Below are 21,369 nucleotides of genomic sequence, written 5' to 3'. Positions count from 1 at the left end.
GAAAATAGAGAAAAATAGAGAAATAATATTAATATTGCTCCTTTTAGTTCTAATTAAAGTATTATTATATATCAGTCAAACACATCACTACCATCCAAACTTAAATGGTAAAATTTCCATTGATAGTTTTCAAAATAAAATGAACTTGGTTTTATAGGGTGCCTTTCTTTTTCCCTCTCTCTCTTCCTGCTTTTCCCCATTTACTTCCACGTCTGCTGTACTTTCCACTTGCAGCCCCTCTTTCCTCCAGCGCCGGACTTGTTTCCTTCCTCCATCATTCACTCTCATCCTTGCACTGATGTCTTTCCATTTCCCAAGCAGACCTCTAGTCCGCTGCCGTCGCTTCCATTGACTGTCTCAAGTGGTGACCAGCTCCTTGTATCGATGCCCTCGCTTCTGCCACAGGATCAGAAAGGAGGCGGAAAAAGACCCCGACAACAACAGAATCCACTCATAAACTATCTCTGAATAATTTAGCGACGCTGGGTCGGATGCTGTGTCAGATTTGGGACCCTTCCATGCGTCCTTGTTCTCTAAGATGTCGATTTTACAGCTCTTACAGACACTAAAACGTGCCCAGGGGCCGTTTCCCCCGTGCGAAGCACTCTTCTTCTACTGTCGTGCTTAAAGAATTAAAACTCCTGTTGTTTTTACTCCTTGTTGTTCCTGTTGCCGCGTTTCTAAACTCAACCCGACTTGAATGGAGCCGTCCTCCTCCTCCTTCTGTCAGGTTGCTGGCAGCGAACAGCCAGGAGCCGCCTCATCTTCATAATCCTCCCAGTCTGAAAGGATCGCTGGTGATCCACCGTCACCTGTTCACGCTTCTGCTCTGCTGCCACGAGGATGTTGTTTACTCCGTTGGCTTCTGATCACTGTTCTGCTTCTGGGAAGTTGTGATTATGCACTTTAAATGCCAGAAATACTCATTTGTGTGATCTAATGATTCAAGAGGTGAACAAAAGAACCGAGGATGAGGATGAGCTGGAAAGCATCTTTTGGGCCTGTTTGTTGCACTGTATGTAAATAGGCCTTTGTCTGTATTTAGTGGATGAGGACGATCTTCTCTGCTCTGTCTGGATCATTTAAACGTTAAACCCAGTGATTGCAACTCATTTCTGCTGGTCCCAGTTGACTAAGAAATCACTTACTGTACGTTTGATGCACTGTCTGATAGAGAAATATTTGTCTTTGCTGTCTTCGGAGGCTGTTAAATCTCAGTTTTGATGATTTTTCAAACTTGTCTTCCCATTGGATCCTAATGCTTAATGCCAATATTTTATTTGATCAGTGTTTCTGACATCGCTGTGTTTCTCTTGACGCGCCGTCGTTATCTGTGTCTGTCTACACTCAAGTTAATGTTAATTTAATCAGACCAGGGTTTTGTTTTTTTTTTCGCGTCATGCGCTTCAAATCTTTCAGTTCCTTATTGCAAACTCTGGCTGCTGTCTTCTGCCATCTGGCCACTCTCCCACACAGTACAGATCTGTGAAGCGCGGCCCTGACTCTTGTCTTTCAGGGAACTTCGCTGTGGTTTGGTTGGATCCCGTTCACCTTCCTGACTCTGGTCCTTGTGCTTGATTGTTGAATAAAGGTGAAGTGAATGGACACAACAGCCCGCGTCTTGTTCCGTGCACAAAGCAGTCTGTTATTTACTGCAGTTAAACACTAAGTTATTCCTGGGAAGCTCCTCGTCGTGCTTCATGTTTAACTGATGGAACGTGTCACCAAGCGGCGCTGATGGACAGCAGTAATCCGTTTCGGAGCTGCAGGCAGCTTAGACCACATGCTTTCCTGATTTCCTAAGACTTTTGACAGCAGCATGAATATTTGCACAAAGTGACACCCGTCACTATTGTGACATTTTGTGTTTTTTTTTTTTCATTATCGAATGTTTCGGGATTCTCATTAAATCCTGACACCCCACAGGGCGTGTCGCTTTTAAGCCAGAAATCTGACAGTGGGGCAGCAATTAATTTCCAGACAGTTATTGTGAGGCCAGTGGCTGCTCATGGTCCCGTCTTTAGTCCTCCAAACACCTGCTACATCAGCTCCCACTTGTTAGGTTCTCTAGTGAGGCTGAATTCAGGGCTCAGGGTGGAGTAGACGACCTGACGTGATGGAAGCACATTTGCAGATATAGCAAATAACATTACAAACGGCTCCTTTTCCTGTGAGTACGGATGGAAGTGAGAAAAGGTGACTCCGTGATGTTTGACAAGCTCGTTTACTTCATAAAAGGTCTGCAGCAAATCACCGAGCGGTTTTTACTGTAGCAAAACTGTCCAACGCGAAGGAAACGAGACTTGACATGATTAAGAGGCAGCTGCTGGTCCAGATGTTTGTGTAAATGTCAATTAAATTACACAAGCTTAGAAGGAACCGCAGACGTTACGTCATATACTCGCTAGTCAAAGCGGATGGACAGTTTAACCTATGGTGAAAGTCATTATTGGCTTGAAAACAGAACAGATTTTAACTTTGGTTAAATGACATCTATAATAATGATGATGATCATCATCTTCTTTACATCATATGTTATAAAAAAATCAACTGCGCCATTAAAAGATAACTGTGCATCACATCCAATAACACGCCTGTGTTTGCATTGTGTGTGGCTTTGTTTTTGCACAGTCAGCGTTTCTCAACGCCGCCGCTTCCGGTCGCCGGCGCGGCGGCAGAAGTCACGCGCTCCGCCGCGTCCTCGTCGCCGGTGGCAGCGGGACAAGGTATGATGGGATGGCGGCGCCGGCCACAGATGGCAGCTGAGGTGCCCCCGGAGGCTGCCCGCTGCTACGACACGAGTGTTACACGGGAAACGCTGTTATCCTCCGCTTCCGCCTCGCACGCGCTGACCGGACGCCTCTGTCGGTTTCTCGGCTGTGCAAATCGCGGACACACTCCTTGCGCACGCGACAGGCAACCGGAATGTTGTTTTTTATTCCAATGTGAAAAAAACAAAAAAAACAAGGGCACTGTCTGTCTTGTTTTGCAGGTGTGGGTGGAAGCGTTGAGCCGTCACTTGAAGCACATCCTGCAAAGTAACAGGACTGTGTGAGCAGAAACGATCACTACAATCTATAGCAGAGAATGTGAGATTTGTGTGGGAATGCTAATAAACGCTAGAGGAACGGATCTGAGATTCTGTTGCGAGGGGACTCTGAACGGGTTCTTCCTAAATTGGCCCTATTGACTCCATCTCTGACTCTTTCTTGTGTTAAAGTGCTTTTGGCGGATCTCGTTAAAGCCAGACGTCACATCTAAAAGAGGCTTAATGCAGATCTGCCCGAGGCCTTGCATCTCGGAGCAGCATTGGAAAGTCCTGGAATCAGTCGGAGACCCTAAAGCCCCCTGGGACGTCGTCGGACGTCTTTAGTCCCGGTGAGTTTAATGACGCTCATAGGGAACTGGTTCACTGTGATGAGAGGCTCCAAGGTCACGAACCAGATGAGGGCTAATGAAATTCACCTTTGGAAGAAGTACAAGAAAATAGAAAAAAAGGGTGTTTTGTTTGCTGAAATCTTTCTTTTCCCCATCTGTTTTACAGTAGATACAAAACTGAAACCGTCACTGGAAGACGCGTGACAGGAGCTGACACGATGCTCCGCCATCCATGGAAAAAGCGGCGGCGGGAGAAGAATGCGAGGGGGACGAGAAGAGAGAGCGCAAAGAGGCAGAGATGCACTTCCTGGCAGCGCTCAAAAATAGAGCAGCTCAGGAGGCTTCTTCTAAATGTGAGCAGCAAAAAAAAGGAGACTTTACAGGGAATGTTTAATCTTTCTGGGAAGAGTCGGCGTTGCCTGTGAATGTGATGCGTTTGGTGGGTGTTGTACCCAGGGAAAAGGGAAAACTAGAGGCAGAACAACAAACCCAGAGCCACTTAAAGCTGTTTAACCATAGTCATAGTCATTAAACACCTTCCCACACACCACAGTGAGCTGCAGGAGCTAATGAGCTATTATTAACGTAACTATTGCTGATACTGTGAAATCATAATGAATACAATTGCTGAAATTCTTTGTGGATGAACACACATCCCTTCCCTTCTCTTGCCACTTGCTTGACAAGTGTGTCTTTGTGTCTGACGCCTTTTTATTTAAGAGTCTATTTTTGCTCCGTTCTCTCTTGACCTCCATAGTTCTGGGTGATGTGCTTCTCTCAGATCTCGAGTTTTAATCAGCTCAGTTGGACACCCTGAATAACAGACAGTGGATTTGTGTTTCCCCTGCTGCTCCGCCATCAAATTATGCCCAGCGTTTACCCAAATTCCTGTAATGCTGCATATATTTCAAAAGAAACGCATAGAATGAATATTTGCTTGTAATGTATCCCTTAATCAAACCCTCAGCAGATAGTGTCTTGTCTCGTCGACCTCTTTCCACGGCCTAATTTATTCTTAGACGACGCCATCTGGAGGTCTGTGGACTCTGCTGTTTCCTAGACCGTGAGGAATGACGCCCAGGTCTCTCGTGTCCTTAATGGCTGGAGTTTCTTAATATGAATAAAGGTGTTGCGGCCGCATGTGAATGCACCTGTGTCACCCGCGGTTTTGATGTATCATTGTCAAAAAGCGCACCAGATGCATCGGTGATGAGTATGCAAAAATATGCGTGCCCATCTCTCCACACCAACACTGATTTACTGTAGCTTGTCAGCACATCACCTTGCAAAGATCCAGTTTCCTGCCTTCTCACCATCTTTTACTATCCTTGCGTGAAGGAATTTGATGAAAAATGCTGCATGTATTTCATCCTGGTCTTTAGTGAATGTGCCAAACGTTAAGGCTGATTTAATGTAATTAAAGATTTGCCAGTTTCATTAATCTTACTTCTCCTTAATCACCCTATTATGGATTAAAAATAAGACCTGTAAAGAGTGAAATCATTTTATGTTTATCGGCCCAGCGAATAAATATGTAAAATAGACATTGCTTGAATTGGAATAAAACATGAAGGAGGATTTAGAGGCTGATGAGGAGCGTGAGAGAGGATTTTTAAGGTTCTTACCCTGCTGGTTCCCTGCAGGTTTCCATGCAGCCACTTGTTACTGAGAGGTAAACTGCTTGATGTCGGAGCCCCTTGAGGCTAATAAAGAAGAGCTCTGACAATATCTTAACTGGAAGCGTAAGCCTCCAGTCAATGAAACCCCTCTGGCATCATGCACTTTTAAGTGGCAGAATAAGGATCGGTTCAAACGCGCCGGATGAGTTGTACACCCACCGGATGAATTACTGATGACTGCTAAAAAATCACTGTATAAGACGTGACAGTGAGTGAGTTAGATGTGTAAATCTATATCACCTCATCACCTCTGATGCTCTGTAGTGTCTCTTGATGATCCTGGAGGAACTGTGCTGGGCCCCTGTAGAATGCAGGGCCTGACCCCCTCCATATTCAAAACAGCTTTGATAATGTAATAAAATGTGTCTGTTAAAGTATGAATCAAGTGTGTAATACAAAGTATACAACTAACAGACTGATTTTATTTTCAGGAACTAGATAATCCTTATTTTATTTTTTTTTATTTACCCAGGTAAAACAGCGCCCCCTCGAGGTTGTAACGACTGTTAATGATCGTGGTCAAAGATGACATTGCGCATGCGTGGATCCTGGCCCAGGTGCACTTTCACCTTATAATTGAAAGATGGTCAACGTTGTTTGTGAAGCGCTTTTGCCATTTTTATAATCAATAGCATTTGGAAATAACCATCGGAGCAAAGAATGGGACACGAGCATGAACCAATTAACGGCGGCAGCGTCTAATAAGGTGAGTGAACAGCGTCCTCCGTTCTGCTTTTCTGCAGCTAGTATTTTGTTTGTTGATAGTCGCGTGGAGGTCACGTGGGCTGGGCCTAGCCGGTGAAGCGATTGCAGCTGGTGGTTGTGAATCAGTGGCCAGTTTTCCAAACGGGACTGTCACATCACGTCTCACCTGCAACATCCGCACAGCTGCTTTGTGTTGTCTTCATTCATCGCTGTTTCTGCAATTCCGAAGCTTTTGAGGAAGCCCCTCCTCCATTTTTTAAACTTTATTTATTTTTTTTATTTATATAAAAATTCGGTAATTGTTTATACAAGGCTGGTGTTGTCCTACTAGTCCCACTATACATGTATATCTGTGGGTCTGCGCTGACAGGGCTCAGTATCCAAATCCAAATGAAGGGTTAATGCCATGGGAATCGCTGTGGATGTTTCTACCAACACACATTCAGAAGTCCCAGCTTTGCGATCCGAACCACGGACATCTGGGCTCCTGGCTCCGCGCTGCCGTGCCTGTGCGGGAGCAGCACAGAGGGCAGACTTCACAACCCTGTGGTTTACAGCTGGTATTTATTTGGAGCTGTGATGTCAGCCCCACTGATGCACGGAGGCTGGCGGCTTATAGCGAACTGACAAAGCTTTCATCTTTCAATGGAAACGGGGGCATTGTGCCGGGTTACATACTGCTGCAGCGGCCACGCGTCAGACATACATGCCAGCATCTTTGGAATATGGAAGTGAGACTTGAGAATTTCATGGTGCTGAAAGGTCAGGGTGAGAAAGGGAGGACAGCCAGACCGAGGCCTGTTGCATCCATGCACACATGCCTTTTTAACCACACCCTGCACATATTCTAGACACAACTGTCGCCTCATCGGCTCCAGTGGGATTTGAAAAGGTGAAACAGCGGAGCCAAGGACTTTCTTGTACTGCAGATATGCACATGCAGCATGTGAAAAGTCCTGCCCAGATGTTCATAAACCAGATGTGCAGTATTAATCTGTCCACGCGTCTCTAGGGACTGGGGCTGAATTAAACACGGTGCTTTGTGCAGGACTGAGTGGCTGCAGCGCGCTGCCCCCAGAGGTGTCTGGTTGTGCAGAATCTGTCAGGTGCAGAGATGCAGAGGTGCATGTGACGCAGCCAATGCAGCCGTCGCCGTTTCCAGTGAACAGCTGCTAAACTACAGTAGGAGGCTGAAACGGACTGAGGAGTAACAGCGGGTAGAAGCGCTCCTGTAGCAGCTGTTCAGATGTTTCTGTATAGCAACGCAAATGCAAGGCAGTGCTGGATTTGGGTTGTGTTAAATGCTGATGCATCCGAGGAGCGTTCAAAGATGGATGTCAGTGCTTGGTACATTGATTTAAGTGAGGTACTGTAATTACAGATGTATTACATGTTGATAGTGATACAAATGGACCAGGAATTGAACCACCAACTTTATATTTTTGTGCTGTAAGTGGGAAGGACATTCTCACAGTCAGATGAGATGTTTGGAAGAATCTCACTAATATTTTTATACTTAAATGTTGCACTTGTATTTGGCCTTGGACCGATGCTGTTTGTGCACAGAAACAGAGAAGCAGCAAGATGGTGTCGTGGTAAGAAGCACTTCGGACGAACCCGTTTATAAACCAGCAAGAAGTGGAGTGACCCTCCTGAAGGACCAAGGGCGAGAGGCTTCACAGCGTGTGCACTGTCGTCCTTTACGTTTACCTTGTTGTGAGAACCGTTCACCTTTATGCTGTTGAGGAGGAAGGTTTTTCTTAAAGTTCGTAATGAAACATTTTATGATTTGCTTCTGAATCTTGATCATCAGAGGTTGTTTTTATTATATTAAGAACGTGTGCAGATTGGCCTTAAAGCTGGTGACACCGTCTCTTGTGGATGAAAACAAGCTGCGCAGGTGAAGCGTTGGGCACCAGCTCGTCTTTCGTATCAGATCCCGTTTTACTCGCTGATACCTCCTGTGGTTTTTACAGATTCAAAAGTGTCGGCACGCGTCCTGCCCTTAAGTTTCATCCCTCTGTCAAATAATTGCTTTGATAAGTTGTCGTCAGATTTCCGCTGTGTTCATTGTTCCTACGCACGCGCTCCATGGATCCTTCACTGCCGTCTTCGGGAGGCTGCACTGGAGGCTCGTGGCCGGCTCCTTTTTATTCCTCGCCGTGCCTCCGGGTGCCGTTATAGATGTCTTTCAGCTCAGCCTCAGGCTACGCGCCTCCGGTAGACACCTCGCTGAGGCGAGTGATAGGAACTTGACCGGCTATTTGAGGGGGAAGGTGGCTTTACTTTGAAACACCAGGCCGTAAAATAGCACACAATGGAAGAGATGTAGTCATGAGCGTTCTGTTTTAACTTGTAAATAAGATTTATGGAGAAGGCACCTTGATCAGTGCCCGTTCATGTGTTCATCCTGCTTAGGAGACGAGCCGCGTGTTCACCATGTCAGACCTTTAACACCAGCTGGAGGTGGCGTTAAAGGCTGCTGATGCATAAATCATTCCTGCATATTACTGCAGTTTTATTCAGTGATTTTCACAGGTTCAGCTCGGCTACAGCATCACTGGTGGCAACAGGTCGAGGCTTCAAGTGTCGTTGTGTGTACATGTACTTTGAGCGAACTGCAGTGCTAGTATAAAATATCTGCACCAACGCACTGGTTTCATCACACAACAGCAATAATGAAACGATCAGGTGCTGGTAGATCTACTGATCAGACCCAAATGCATCAGTAAAAGCACTGGAACTGACTTTACTAGGTCCAGGTGTGCGATGTAACCATTCAAATTAACCATATTTATTCCCTCTAAGCTGCTTAAGATGTTAGCAAGGTTTGCTGCTCCCCTAAAAACACCACCTGAGGGACTGTGCCTGGCAGAGGCTCGCTGTACGGGCAGCCCCTACATGTTTTTACGAAAGCTGATGAAACGCGATAGCGGCTCCGGCGGAACCCCAGAGAAATGCAGCACCGTGGAGCAGGAATCAGGTCATGTACTGGAGACGGGACGGCTGCACAAATTCTGACTGGCAGGAACCCACGGGCGCAAGCGGCCAAGGTGGCTTCAGACACCCTCCAAAAGGGGATGAGCAATCAGAGCGGGGAGCCTGAAGGACCCGTGTGGACTCCACGGATGAAAGCGGAGCGGGCAGCTGGGAAAACAGCGCCGAGATGACGGGGACAAATAGAAACATTTTCCATCAAACTCTGAGTCACAGTTCGGAGGATTCGCCGGGCCCAAAACAAACTTTTTCCTCCGCCGCGCTGCCACGTCTGCGATCTCTCGCACAGACACTCGCCGCCGCGTTGGCAGGTGCTACTTTCTGCCTTTTCAAGTTCCTATATCGTAGGAGATAAGATGATGTGTCATGTTCACAGAGCGGCTGTGACAGAATGTACTCATGTCCCTGCAGTACTTTGCCCTGCTGGTTGCAATACGGCCCTGACCGCTTTAAAAAGTACTTAATTCCCCATTTGATTTTATCTTTCTGTATTTATGCAGCATGCATAATTTGATATGACGTCATTAGAGTTTTTCTATTCATGAGCATAAAAACAAACAAAAAAAAAACACACTTTCACTGCTTTCACTGAACAGAGCAAAAATATACCTGTCTTGTAGAATATTGGAGCTGTAATGTGCTGCAGAGAATCTGCTCTGTCCTCCTGAGTTTCAATCTGCAATACATTTGTGCAGCAGAATGCATCGCAAATGGAAAAATATAGAGGTATTTTAGGGGATATTGTCCACTAATGGACATTTCAGATCAAATTACTAGCAACAATGTGCTGCAGCTTCCCTGGTGTCTAGATATAGTCTTCATGCTACTCATAATAATACACCGTGGACCAGGAGATGTCCAACTCATAGATCTGAGCCCAACAGTGCTATTTTTTGATTTATACAAATTATATATGCACATATTTCTATGTGCATATATAATTATAATTGTGGGTGTCATTTAAATGTTAGTTCAGTTTCAGTTACTGTTTTCTGTCTCTGTGTTATTTACCTTTGCTCTCCATGCAAACCTCAACCAACTGTCTTCTGGTCGTTTGTACTGCTCTTCTACATGCTGGGAGGAGTAGTCATCAGAATATCTGTATGAAAAGTGTGTTGCATCGTCTTTGCCCAACATCAGCATTTAGAATGTGACCGTGTCCAAGAATGAATGATGTCATGCGTGGACTCGTCACATTTTATATCAAAGGGAGCTCACAACTGTTTTGTTTGCGATATCCAGTGTGCTGCTGTTCATCTTCCGCTCTTTGATCCTCACCCAACCATGTTCCTTCACATCATGCATCAACATTCCTAAACTATTCACTCCAAAGTCTCAGTTCTTGACACCGTTGAGGCTCAGAGGGGCTGAGCCCCACACACAGAATAGCTAATAGAGCTACCACCGGCTCAGAAAGAGGAGTATTACCACAATCCCTGTCTTGTCATTCCTCACAGGCTTAGTCTCACTTTCATCTTTGATGTACACTGTATCCTGGTGTAATGCAGCATTCATGTCTCTTTATCTGCTGTGTACCTGGACTGACTCAGCAATAGAACTGTTCTCTGAGATCATCAGTGGTTTTTAAATACAGATGAGCAGGAACATCTTGAAGGAGTGTCCACTATTTATACTGTGGAAGTTCTTCTTTTAATTTGCCCATTGCTTGTGATTCATCTGCAAATAAATGACATTTTAGATATAAAAGCTCTTTTCATATGTTTCCAGAATAAAATAATTTATATTGTCTTCACAGGAAATCAGTTCGTTGTGATTGTCAGACTCCAAGATTTCACATTGCAATGATCTGTGGCAATGTGCTTTTAGACACCGTGTGCAAAGTGAAAATGGATGGACGCCGTTTTGTTCCTCCACCTTGCTCCACTGTACAGATGCACAAAATTGAATGGGGAAAAGGAGAAAGTACAAGCAAGAAGGCAAAAAACAGTCATATTCACTGCAAGGTTTACACTCACTTAATAAACTGCTCGTCTGAAATAGTTGTAAATGTAATTTTTATAATTTATTGTAACTCCAAACAAAAATAATTCCTACAAAAAATATTCAAATAATGTCATATAATATGATACGTGGTTGATATCTTTATTATATCTTTATTCTCTCTCTTTTTTTAAACTTTTGATAAGTTAAATTCTGTTAAACGTCCTGAATACTGTGAGAAGATAAACTCTAAGTGTGGCAACAATCACTCATTCCTATAACAACCATAATAGTGACTAGGTTTTTTTTTAATAATTCGTAATCCCCTGGATATTATATAGTACGTATAATCTCAGACTGTTAGTGGGCACATTAGATACAATGACTGATATAATTTTTTTAGAAAAGCAGCAGAATAGAATAAATGTAAAATCTCGAAAAAGTCTCATCTTTTGGGGAAAAATGAAACCTGGTTAACATTCCACATAGGCCTCAACAGGAGGATCAAACGTGCACCTCATCCCCCGGCCCGTCCCTCCGTCCGTCAACATCCCATGGTCGAGTCTGAGGCGTGATCCTCAACTCAACCAAGAGGGGAAAAAAACAGCGTAGAAATGAAATGATAATTAACTGAAGAAGAAGAAAAATGTTGTGGTTACAACAGCCATTCCCTTTGAAGTGAAACAGTGGTGACTTAAGTGTTCTGTTTATGCTTTTTGGTTTGATGCACATTGCTCCATCTCAGGAATAAAGGGAACAGTGGTTGGTATGATGTTTCCGCTTTCCTCTGAGGTCGCTCCCCTTTTTCCTTCTCACACCTGAGCACGTACTCTGTATCATAACAGTCAGTTAGGTGTGTGTGTGTGTGTTTGATTGGAGACCGGCGCTGGTCCGTGTTCTGTGAGCGCGTGCGCACTTGTGTGAGTGCTGCGGTGTGTGCGACGGTCTCTACCCACTTTGGGTCTCACCTCATGTACACACACATACACACACTCCTTGGTCTGAGAGGAATTGATTGTGTGTGTGTGTGTGTGTGTGTGTGTGTGTGTGGTGGTGGTGGTGGGGGGGGGCTCAGTGGGGCGTTAACGTGGCCAGCAGGGGGAGCAGCAGAGTGCAGAGCAGCAGCGTGGCCACGGAGAGGTGCGGCGAAGAGGCGGCGTTGCAGTCCTTCCCGGCCTCGCAGCGCGAGTGCTGGCACTGCACCCCCTTGAACTCCGGGGGACAGATGCACTTCTGGTTCTGGTAGCACGTTCCTCCGTTCTGGCACAGGAGCATCTCCTCGTCACAAACGTTGGCTGCATGCATGGAGGGGGGTGAGACGGGAGGCGATGAGGGGCACAATGGGAAGCGGAGGTGCAATGGGATGGGTGGAATTCAGGGCAGAAGAGAAAGCGGGAGGAAGGAGAGAGACAAGATAAATCCTCCAGTCTTGGCCTCAGGGACGGCAACAGGTAACACCTGCGTCTTTTGTTTTTGCAGCCTTTCTCTGCCGGTTTCTTGAACAAGCACTTTCTCAGGGTCAAATTAAAATCATCCTCCGCAGCCCAGCGAGTGCACCGCTGCATGTGCACGTTGGTCAAGTAATGATTGGGGAACAAACGGCATCGATAAAATGCTGTAATGGCTGCTCCGCGTGCAAGACTCAACTATGAACCTGCTCTAATATCTGCTCCATGCTGTAAAACACATGGACGTCTGCTATGAGGGTAGGTACAGCGGGGGGGGGGGCTGAGCCCCCTGACTACCTGGAAGATGGAAGAGGATGCGCTGCCCTGTAATGGGGTTAAAGTGTGGCAGGGTCATCCATTAAAGGAGTAGCTGATGCGGCTAATGAGCTACATGATCTATTTCCCTGGGAGTAAAGAAAACATCGGGAGACGCATAATCTAAGTAGCTCAGTGCACTCGCAGAGGTCCAGAGTTAGAGACGAGAGCCCACCGAACGGATCAGCCTCCCCGTACTCACTGTAGCAGCCGTGCTTCCAGTGGTAGCCTGGCAGACAGTCGTCACACTTGGCCCCCACGGTGCCTTCTTTACACTGGCAGAAGCCTGTGTCATTGCAGCGGTCGTGCAGGGAGCCCATGTGGTTGCAGTTACACTCTGAGGAGAGGGAAGGAAGCAAAGAGCGAGCCCGGCAGTTGATCCACGGTGTAATATTTGCCACGTTACGCTCAATAACTCAGAGGGAAGTTGCTTATTTATCAAGTAACCGTTTGATGTTGCCTCCGAATTGAGATCAGATACATGTTGTTTGCTTTAATTATCCTAGAGATGAGTGCAGAGTTTGATTAAAGTTTAATGTTGGCAACTTGAATAGAAATAACACCTGTGTCTGAAAATGTATTATTTTTTTAATGTAAAACCACTCCACGAAATCTGCAAGTAAAAAATGGATCGTGGTGGAATTAACCAATTGCTGAACTGTTTAACAAAGATGCAGGGTTGTGTGTGTGTGTGTGTGTGTGTGTGTGTGTGTGTGTGTGTGTGTGTGTGTGTGTGTGTGTGTGTGTGTGTGTGTGTGAGATGAAGGGTCAGGGAGGTCTGCAGGAAGCATGGCCGTCTGGGCTCTTCATCGATCAGTGGTCAGACTGAAGCCACTCTGGGTAAAAGCCTGACGAGGCATCGACTATAAAGTGGCTGACGTTCATCGTTGCATCTACAATTCAACACGTGCGCTGTGTTCAAAATGTGCAGGGGTGTGAACGCTTTTCTCAAGCGCCGGTAAGTTCAGTGCAGCCTGCGTGCGCTCGCATTCAGATCGCAGCCTGGCCTTTGGTGCTTTACTCCCCAGAGCCGCAGTACGTCGGATGTAAAGTGGAGTCGATATGCGACGTCCCACGACGCGGCAGAGATTCAGACCTGATATTTAGGCCGTTCCACACGTTGTGGAAAAGTATGATGCAAAAAGTAAATCTGAAGAAAATAAGTAGTAACACATTTTTTATCAATACTGTAGCAGGTTTTCATCGCATGAATAGCTGCATGTCTGTAATGACAGGCTTCAACTTCTACTTCTTTTAAAGGCTGCTCAAATGTGTCATGAAAAATTTGACAGTGCTCTGGTTTTTTAACGCAGGGTGACACTGAACTTGAATTCCTTTTAAAAAAATAATTTGTGTTTGCCTTAATGAAAATACCACTAGAGGCTGATTGATGTTGGTTTGATGGTTTGTCTTGTAAACCCAAATTCAAAAGAACTCAAAATCCACAACATCAACACCAGATTTTACCTTCCTCAAATATGTGGAGTGACCTTTAATGCAGGACGTGACCTTAATAAGAGTAAGTATAAAACTGCACCTTCCCTTTTTGAGAAAGTTTGCATCAGTGGCTGGACTTGTACAGGTTCTTGGACTGGCAGGGTGCCTTGTATGCGCTCAGATGAGACGATGGTGAATCGGAGGACTTTAATGTAAAGCAGGTAGTTCTTTGGGTTCTATTTGTCAGTGAAGGCCCTGAGCGCTGCCCTGGGCCTCCATGCTGGCACCTCACCACAACACTCCCCCCCCCCCACCCCCACCCCATCCACAGCCGACTGACCGATGCAGATGCTCTCGTCGTCCAGTTCGGCGGAGGCGTTGCGGAAGTATCCCATTCTGCAGAGCTGACAGTTCTGGCCCCGGGTGTTGTGCTTGCAGCTCACGCATGTGACGATGTTCAGGTAGTCGATGTAGCTGCAGCGGTTGGAGTGACCGTAACACTCGCAGTCTGAAACGGGAGGAGACCAACATTAGTTCCTCTATTAGGGTTTATTTAATAACTAACATCAGTGTATACATGAATAATTCTGTGTGTGTGTGTGTGTGTGTGTGTGTGTGATCAATAACGGCAAGACCACACCTTCTCCATTTGTACACACAGGTCTGCTGAGTCTGCTTCACTGTGCTGCACTGATTACTAATGGGAATTCCACTGTCGTGTGTGTGTGTGTGTGTGTGTGTGTGTGTGTGTGTGTGTGTGAAGCCATGCTTGTTTGTTTAAGCGTGTCTAGGAATTTAATTGCGTTACCGGACAAGTATATTACAAGCCACAGAATCATAACCCAGGGAGTTTGGGGGTGAGTGATCCAGTTCCGTAGCTGGGCGCTCTGTGACACCGCAGAGCTGCTCCGACCCAGATTAACCCACCGCTCTGTATCTTCACAGATTGCCGGTCGTTGCCACAGTCTTTTAATTAAAATTTCTCTTTGTAATTCATGAATTATGAGATGTTGCAGGTTTTACTCTACCTGCTCGACACAAATTAAGGCATCTCCAAACATTTCACTCGTAAATATAGATCTTTGCATTATATCTACATTTAAATGATGATCTTATTTACAGTATCTCTAGGATCTGTACTGTGCACTAAGATGTGAGGGGTGTTACTCTACACGCTCCGTACAATTATCTTGGCTGAGGTTGGCGCCTAATTAAGGCTTTATTAAGCTTTAGAAGTTGGCTGCAGCAGTGCGCTGCAAGGCATCACTGTCCTCTAAAGAGGCGTTTACCAGGCATGTTTATGCAAATACACATTTAAATGCACATTAAAAAGTCAGAGTTTAGCTGTTTAATCAGCCGTCACATTATTATTTTATTATTGTTTGGTTGATGATGCCAGCTGAAATATTAATGAGTCGGTTTAAAGGAAGCCAGCGAGGGCAGCACCGTAAAGTGCCTTTCTCAGCACTGAGGGAACCGTGCTAGCAGCGGGGGAAGAGCCGCCTAATTAAATATAAATGGCCAATTACTCCACAGACTGGAGAGGCAATGGGACATTCTTCTACAGATTAACATTAGGAGTCAAGATGCTGTTTTATGGGCATTTATCAATTGTGGAGAGTGAAAGACGGACACAGAGCGATGCTGGTGTGAGAGAATATTGGCCGCTGAGCGTCCGTTGTGAAATGTGAGCGTGGGCAGTTGTGTGACGGTCATACGTGAGTTTTGTGTGAAAATGACTGCACTGTACTCACCTTGATCATGCACATGAAGCAAACAAAACCACGATGGAGGCACAGACGCACAGGAGGGAATAATGAGCAGAATGAAAATCACCAAAAAAAGTTAAATGAAAGGAATTTTTCCACAGATTTTCTACTTTCGGCATTTTTGATAAATAGTTTTCTAAGGCTCTGATCTGAGCACCGATACAAGCCCCCCCCTCCACCTCCCGGCTCCTCGCCGCCACGTCACGCGCTGGTCTCTTACCTTTGAAATCATCGTAGATGATCCCAAACAACTGTCTGGCCTGGGGCTCCCCTGAGATCAAGAGCTTCAAAAGCCCTTGAGGGATAAAGGAGCGCTCGTTTTTGAGAGTCATCGGCGCATCTTTCACTAGCGAGGGCAGCGTGGGGGGCGACTATCAGTCCTACGGGGGAGGCAAGGTCAAGCACGGAGGACGGAGGGCTCATCTGCTTCATACAGTTGGTCAAAAATGATTATGACATGAGTATCTACAGAGAGGAGGGAACTGCTGATCTACATGATCTACCACTAGCTCCACCCGTACCTTGTTTTTGAGCGTGTCCCTCCCTTTCCTCCTCCTCCCCTTCCTTCCCATGCTTCGATGAGGCTGTGGTTTTGTGGCCATGAGTTCCATGTTTGTATCCTTTAATACTGTGGGAGACTAAACACCGCAATTAAACGACAACCCGAGCAGAAAAGCGATGGGAGCTGCGCTTCGCGCCGCCTCTCGCGTGTGGAAGCGGTACCTTTCCTGCGCGTGTGCCTTTCCGCTCCGTGCTGAGATGAGGTTGTTTTGTGGCCGTGACTCTCGTGGACGTGTTCCTTGGGCGCGTGAGGGACTGAAACCCCACAACAACGACACAAAAAATGACATCAGGGGCTCCATTTTATGTTGTTTGGACTATTTATCCAAATTAATAGTGAAATCAGTTCATCCACGAGCTCAGACGGAATAAAAGCGGCTCAGATCTGATTCCAGATCAGCTTCTTTGAACCTCTGGCCATCTTAATCTAATCAGTTCATCTTGTGTTTGCTCATCCTTCAGCCTCCGAGCGCCTCACATAAATATGACGGCAGCTTTGGCGACAAATTTAGACCTTCCTCTATAGGTTTAGCGACAGGCCCATTATTCGTTGCTTTAGATGTATTCCCGCCGTTTATATTGACCCAGTTTACTACTTCAGACTTGCCAAGCTCCTCTCAGGAGGAACCTTTTTCCACTGCATATTCAACAGCAACTGTAGTATTTCCCAGCTCTACTGTAGCAGGCGTCTCTGACTGTTACACTACGTATGAACCACTACCTTCTCTTTCTCCGTGCATCTCCTCCCCGTGTTCACGCGAGGCTGTTGTTTTGTGATGAGTCCCGTGTTCCTCAGGCTCGGGGGGCACTGAAACGAGCAACGCCGTGTTTGCATTCGCTACGTTTCGACTCGAATCTTTTGTCTACGGCGTAGTTTCGATCCTAAAAGCTCCGGCGCAGCTACTTCTACGCGCCGCATAAAACAAACACCTCTCCGCTCTTTGTGCTCCTCACCGCTGTGCTCCGCTGAGGTGCCTGTTTTGTGGGCATGAATCTCATCTACATGCTCCTCAGGCTTATGGTAGGCTGACAAAAACAACATAAGCAGAAAAGTTGATAGGAATTCGCCGCTTTCACTTTCCAGGAGGTTTGATGTGCTGAAGTTTGTTTTATAAGTGTGCAGAAATCACTTGCTCTGGTAGAACTACCTGTCCTCTGTTTTTCCTCCTCTTCCTCTCCTCGTCCAGATTTTGGGGTTTTGTGGCCACGACTCTCGTGTCCCTCAGACTTGTGGGCAACTAAATACCACAGTTATCATGAATTTGACAATGAGAAACCAAAAAAACAACAGAATCTCTAGTTTGATGACTTTTTTAAAGAAAATACCCGTCATGAGCACTGAATGTACAGTAAAATACCTTCATGCTCCTCACTTGTGCGGCCATGATGCCCGTCGGCGTGTCGCTCAGACGTGTGAGGAACTGAAACGGCACAAACACAAACCAACCTGTACCGAAGCCTCCACTTAAACCGTTCACCCGCGGCTCCACTGCAGCTAAAACGGTACCTGTGGTTTCAGCATTCCTTTCATTCTGCTCGTGCTCAGATGAGGTCGTTGCTTTGTGGCCATGAATCTCATGCAGAGGCTCTTTCAACCCGTGGGAGGCTGAAAAGGCACAATTGCCGTTGACATAATGAGCAAGGTTCAGTGTCTACTTCTGTTTCTAGGTGAAGCTCCATAGACTTTAAAAGGCCATGTTTAGCTTGTTGGGAAGTGTTAATCTGATGCTGATTTCCTGCTCCATGACTGGTGTAAATGGCATCCACTACATCTACCACAGATACCTGTTAGCCCAGTGTTTCTCTGTCTCTCCTCCATACGCTCAGATGAGTGGATTTCGTGGCCGTGAGCCTCATGCACGCGTCCTTCGAGCTGATGGGGAACTGAAAGGCCACAGTTGGGTTTGAAAACGCAAAGTAAAAATGTTTAGGGATAATACGAACGGTCCAAGTTGCCATGACTACAGGTAAACCAAAGGCAGCAACCTGTGCAAACGTACTGTATCATCTGGTTTCTATACACACAGTTTATAAATGTGAGTACTAGTGTTGCTACTGTACAACTATATCCACCATCGGTACCTTTCCTCTCGTTCCTGCCTTTCTGATCCTCCTGCTCCGTTTCCCTCTCGTGCTCAGATGAAGGTCTTGTTTTGTGGACGTGGGTCTCATGCACGTGTCCCTCAGACATGTGAGAAACTGAAACCCAGCGTGTTTCGTTTTAGATTTTCACCAAGATCCGAACAACATTAATAGACTTCGGTTTTCCAGTTCTAGAGCTACTTCTAACTACTGTGCAGCTACAGATTCACACCCGTCCACCCATCCTGCAGTAAATGTAACACAGATACCGTGGCTCTGTTCCTCCTCTTCTCTTTCCCCCTGGCGCTCAGATGTTTCGTGGTCTTGACTCTGAAGCACACGCTGCTCAGACTTATGGGACGCTGAAACACCACAACTGGCTTTGAGCAGGAAGTAGAAGCATCTTACTGGGACTGCCTAAGAATATTTTTTTTCTCTAAATGATCCTTTACATCCATGCTTTTGCTCCTCAGGCCTAGTATCATTAGTTTCACTGTAAACATATATGTTTAAGTCCTGCTAATGGTTTATGTCCTGCACCAATAATAAACTACGGCCCATATCGGAGAAAACATCATACATCATTATGACACTGATCAAAGATGCAAGATACATGATGAGATCGCTGCCACTTGTGAGATACCTGTGGGTTCGGCCTGCTTTTCCTCCTCCCCCGTCTCCCCTCTATGTTCAGATGAGGTCTGATGGCGGTGGGTGCCTCGCACGCCATCCTCAGACGCAACGAAGGCTTGACGGTTACGAACAGGACAGGGAGAGGGAATAGTTGAAGCTATTTAACATGCTCTTTCCTCTGCAGCCAACAGTTGGAAGGGTATAATTAGGCAGCCATGCGCTGCGTAAAGATTACTGCTACCGCCTGCCTGCCTTTCTTTCTACTCCCGTCTGCCTTCCTCCGAGACCTTGTTTTCCCTTTCTCTTCCTTTCACTTTCTGTCAGATAGTGGATTGCCCCATCAGGGGCCTCAGCCCTGGGCTTGGGAAAGAGCTGTGAGAGTCAGAGAGGCTTGAGAAACTCCTTCATCACTGCACTTTCCCTTTTTGGGGGTGAAAGAAGTGACATGTGCTTCCTTTTAATCGGAATGTCATGAAAAATTTCCATTTCCCTCGCATGTGCTCGTTTCTTTGTTCCCTCCCGTACTCTGCTCTTTTTTTCCTTAATCTCTCCCTTCGACGTATGAATATTCATCAGGTGCTATAGACTTTTATAGTTATATTACAGGACGTCTCCTCATGGGTGCGCGTGTTTGTTATGTATTGTCCTCACTCGCACAAAACATTTATCAATACACCTACTGGAGACGACTTTGCACAAACATCTCGCTGGTGCTACATTTTTAATTGTCTCCGGCTCATGTGTTTTTTTTTTTCCTGTCTGTTCTCTTTTTCTTTGTATGTTCCACTTCCTCAAGAGGCTTTATGTCGTTCCCAAGATCCCTTGCTTCGGGGTTTAGGGGCTGTACTGAACACGAGCATGAAAAGGAGGTGACACGCGAAACTAGTTTAGCTCAGCCCGAATTCTTTAAAACGCACAAATCAGTAAAACGAAACGTCACAGTGACGCGTGGAGACAGTGCTCATGAGACTCCAGTGCTGCATGCTTCCATCTGCGCCTCCTCTTGAGGTATTTGTGCACAGGCGATAATGCATCTCCTGTTGTACGACTTCGGGGCCACTCCCTCCCCCTCATCCCTCACCTCCTCCCTGAGGCTGATCGGGACGTGGGCAGCTGTTCCCCACAGCGCCCTGTATCATTTCACGCCACTAGCATCACGCCGCCATTACACCCCATCAGCGCATCCCGCCCGTCTCCACCTCCGCTGTCCGACTCTGCGTCGCACATCTGTCAAGCGGTGAGTGTTCCGGCTGACTGGGACCTCGGCTGTGGCTGATGTAGGCGAGCACGGGCGCATTTAATCTCAGCAGCCCCTGCTGCCTTGGGGGTCGGAGTGATTCTTGGCATTAATCTCAATCAGGTCAGCCCAAATTGTCTGACATCAGACACATTGGGGTTCCCACCTTCTATGTGTGTAAACCTGTCCAGCTTTTATCCCCCATGACTGCGACGTAGGACTCCTCTGACTCCCCACAAACCAGCAGAAAATGACCTTGATCAATATTTTATCACAGCTTCATGGCTTTGCGCTTTGTTTTTCTACGGCCTGCGCAAACGGAGGTTAAATATTGGCAGCTGCTCTGGGTCTGACTCTGACTTTCCGTTCGGGTCCTCAGATCTTTTCGTTGCTCTGATCCCGGGGCCGCCACCCCCCCCCCCCCCCCGATCCGCGCAGCGCCTCCGAATGATGCAAAGACAACGCGGGGTGAACTCAGACTTTCACCTCCACCGCCGCCGGTCGGCTGCTCGCCCGCAATAACTGCATTTCACCGTCGCTATCTAAATCGAATGAGCCGCTCGGACATGCAACATGATGCTCGGTACAATATAAAACCACGATAGCTTGCGTATAAGAGCGCGTTAGTGACTTTCACCTCTTGGAAATTGTCCATTTCAATGCCACAACAGGAAAATCATCACGTTGCCTGGAAATGAAAACAATCTCCTCTTTCTAAATTAGATCACTGGATTTTGTCTGTATCTACTGTCATCTACAGCTCTGGGTGTGGCTTACCTTCGCTCTCACTGTGTCTCGGCCCTGAGTGTTTTTCCTCGGCGTTAAACTCGCTTGTCTGATGGTCAACCCCAGTCTGGGAATGGAGGACGGCCTCTAATGGGAGCGAATGGGGGAGATGGCGATCGGCAGCCGAATGGAGTGCGGGCTCCTTCGGGACCCTGTGAGCCAGCTGGGAATGTTGGGAAAGGGATTCTGCGTGTGTGAACTCCCCTGGTGCCAGGAAAAGTCTGAGCTCCTGCGATGGAGAGAACGCTGCAGAAGGGAGAACCCGCGTTACAGCAGGAAGCGCGTCGGATCCCACGCGAAAACAAGGATCTGGGGTTGAACTCTCCGCAACTCTGGCTTGTGCTGGTGAAGCTCTAGTGTGTGTTGCATCAGAGAATGTAAATGCGGGGAGGAATGAGCCA

The 21,369-nt window shown here is 46.6% G+C and overlaps 1 protein-coding gene and 1 long non-coding RNA gene across 12 annotated transcripts in view; one reads left to right on the top strand and one right to left on the bottom strand.

Annotated features, from left to right (window-relative positions):
* The first annotated feature begins 2,431 nt into the window (after positions 1 to 2,431).
* Positions 2,432 to 7,675, top strand: LOC114866552 (uncharacterized). Of its 3 annotated transcripts, XR_003787720.3 has the most exons (4): positions 2,432 to 2,726; positions 2,993 to 3,089; positions 3,221 to 3,378; positions 3,545 to 4,968. It is a non-coding gene; the product is annotated as an uncharacterized LOC114866552 (long non-coding RNA). The 3 variants fall into 3 exon arrangements; XR_008696279.1 differs by lacking the exon at positions 2,432 to 2,726 and adding an exon at positions 7,329 to 7,675 and having other exon boundaries at positions 2,740 to 3,378; positions 3,545 to 5,763; XR_008696278.1 differs by lacking the exon at positions 2,432 to 2,726 and having other exon boundaries at positions 2,740 to 3,089.
* A 3,085-nt stretch (positions 7,676 to 10,760) lies between these two features.
* The window catches only part of ntng2b (netrin g2b), a 40,707-nt gene continuing 30,098 nt past the window's right edge, over positions 10,761 to 21,369 (bottom strand). For 3 of the 9 annotated variants that reach the window (XM_055513374.1, XM_055513375.1, XM_055513376.1), the window contains exons 7-22: positions 20,960 to 21,214; positions 18,956 to 19,060; positions 18,582 to 18,692; positions 18,313 to 18,429; positions 18,016 to 18,114; positions 17,738 to 17,836; positions 17,589 to 17,651; positions 17,379 to 17,468; positions 17,185 to 17,256; positions 16,952 to 17,038; positions 16,393 to 16,485; positions 16,191 to 16,307; positions 15,890 to 15,964; positions 14,241 to 14,408; positions 12,666 to 12,800; positions 10,761 to 11,995 (exon numbers count right to left, since the gene is read on the bottom strand). In XM_055513374.1, coding sequence (XP_055369349.1) covers positions 11,772 to 11,995; positions 12,666 to 12,800; positions 14,241 to 14,408; positions 15,890 to 15,964; positions 16,191 to 16,307; positions 16,393 to 16,485; positions 16,952 to 17,038; positions 17,185 to 17,256; positions 17,379 to 17,468; positions 17,589 to 17,651; positions 17,738 to 17,836; positions 18,016 to 18,114; positions 18,313 to 18,429; positions 18,582 to 18,692; positions 18,956 to 19,060; positions 20,960 to 21,214 — 1,910 coding nt within the window. In that variant the 3' untranslated portion in view covers positions 10,761 to 11,771. Of the gene's footprint in view, positions 11,996 to 12,665; positions 12,801 to 14,240; positions 14,409 to 15,889; positions 16,093 to 16,190; positions 16,308 to 16,392; positions 16,486 to 16,951; positions 17,039 to 17,184; positions 17,257 to 17,378; positions 17,469 to 17,588; positions 17,837 to 18,015; positions 18,115 to 18,312; positions 18,430 to 18,581; positions 18,693 to 18,955; positions 19,061 to 20,959; positions 21,215 to 21,369 lie in introns of those variants that run through there. The other 6 variants (XM_055513377.1, XM_055513378.1, XM_055513380.1 and 3 more) reach the window with 6 other exon arrangements.

The sequence above is a fragment of the Betta splendens genome, chromosome 12 (genome assembly GCF_900634795.4).
Source record: "Betta splendens chromosome 12, fBetSpl5.4, whole genome shotgun sequence".
NCBI classification, from domain to species: Eukaryota; Metazoa; Chordata; class Actinopteri; order Anabantiformes; family Osphronemidae; genus Betta; species Betta splendens.
The sequence above is the reverse complement of the archived record's forward strand: the minus strand, read 5'-3'. Positions and strand labels throughout refer to the sequence as shown.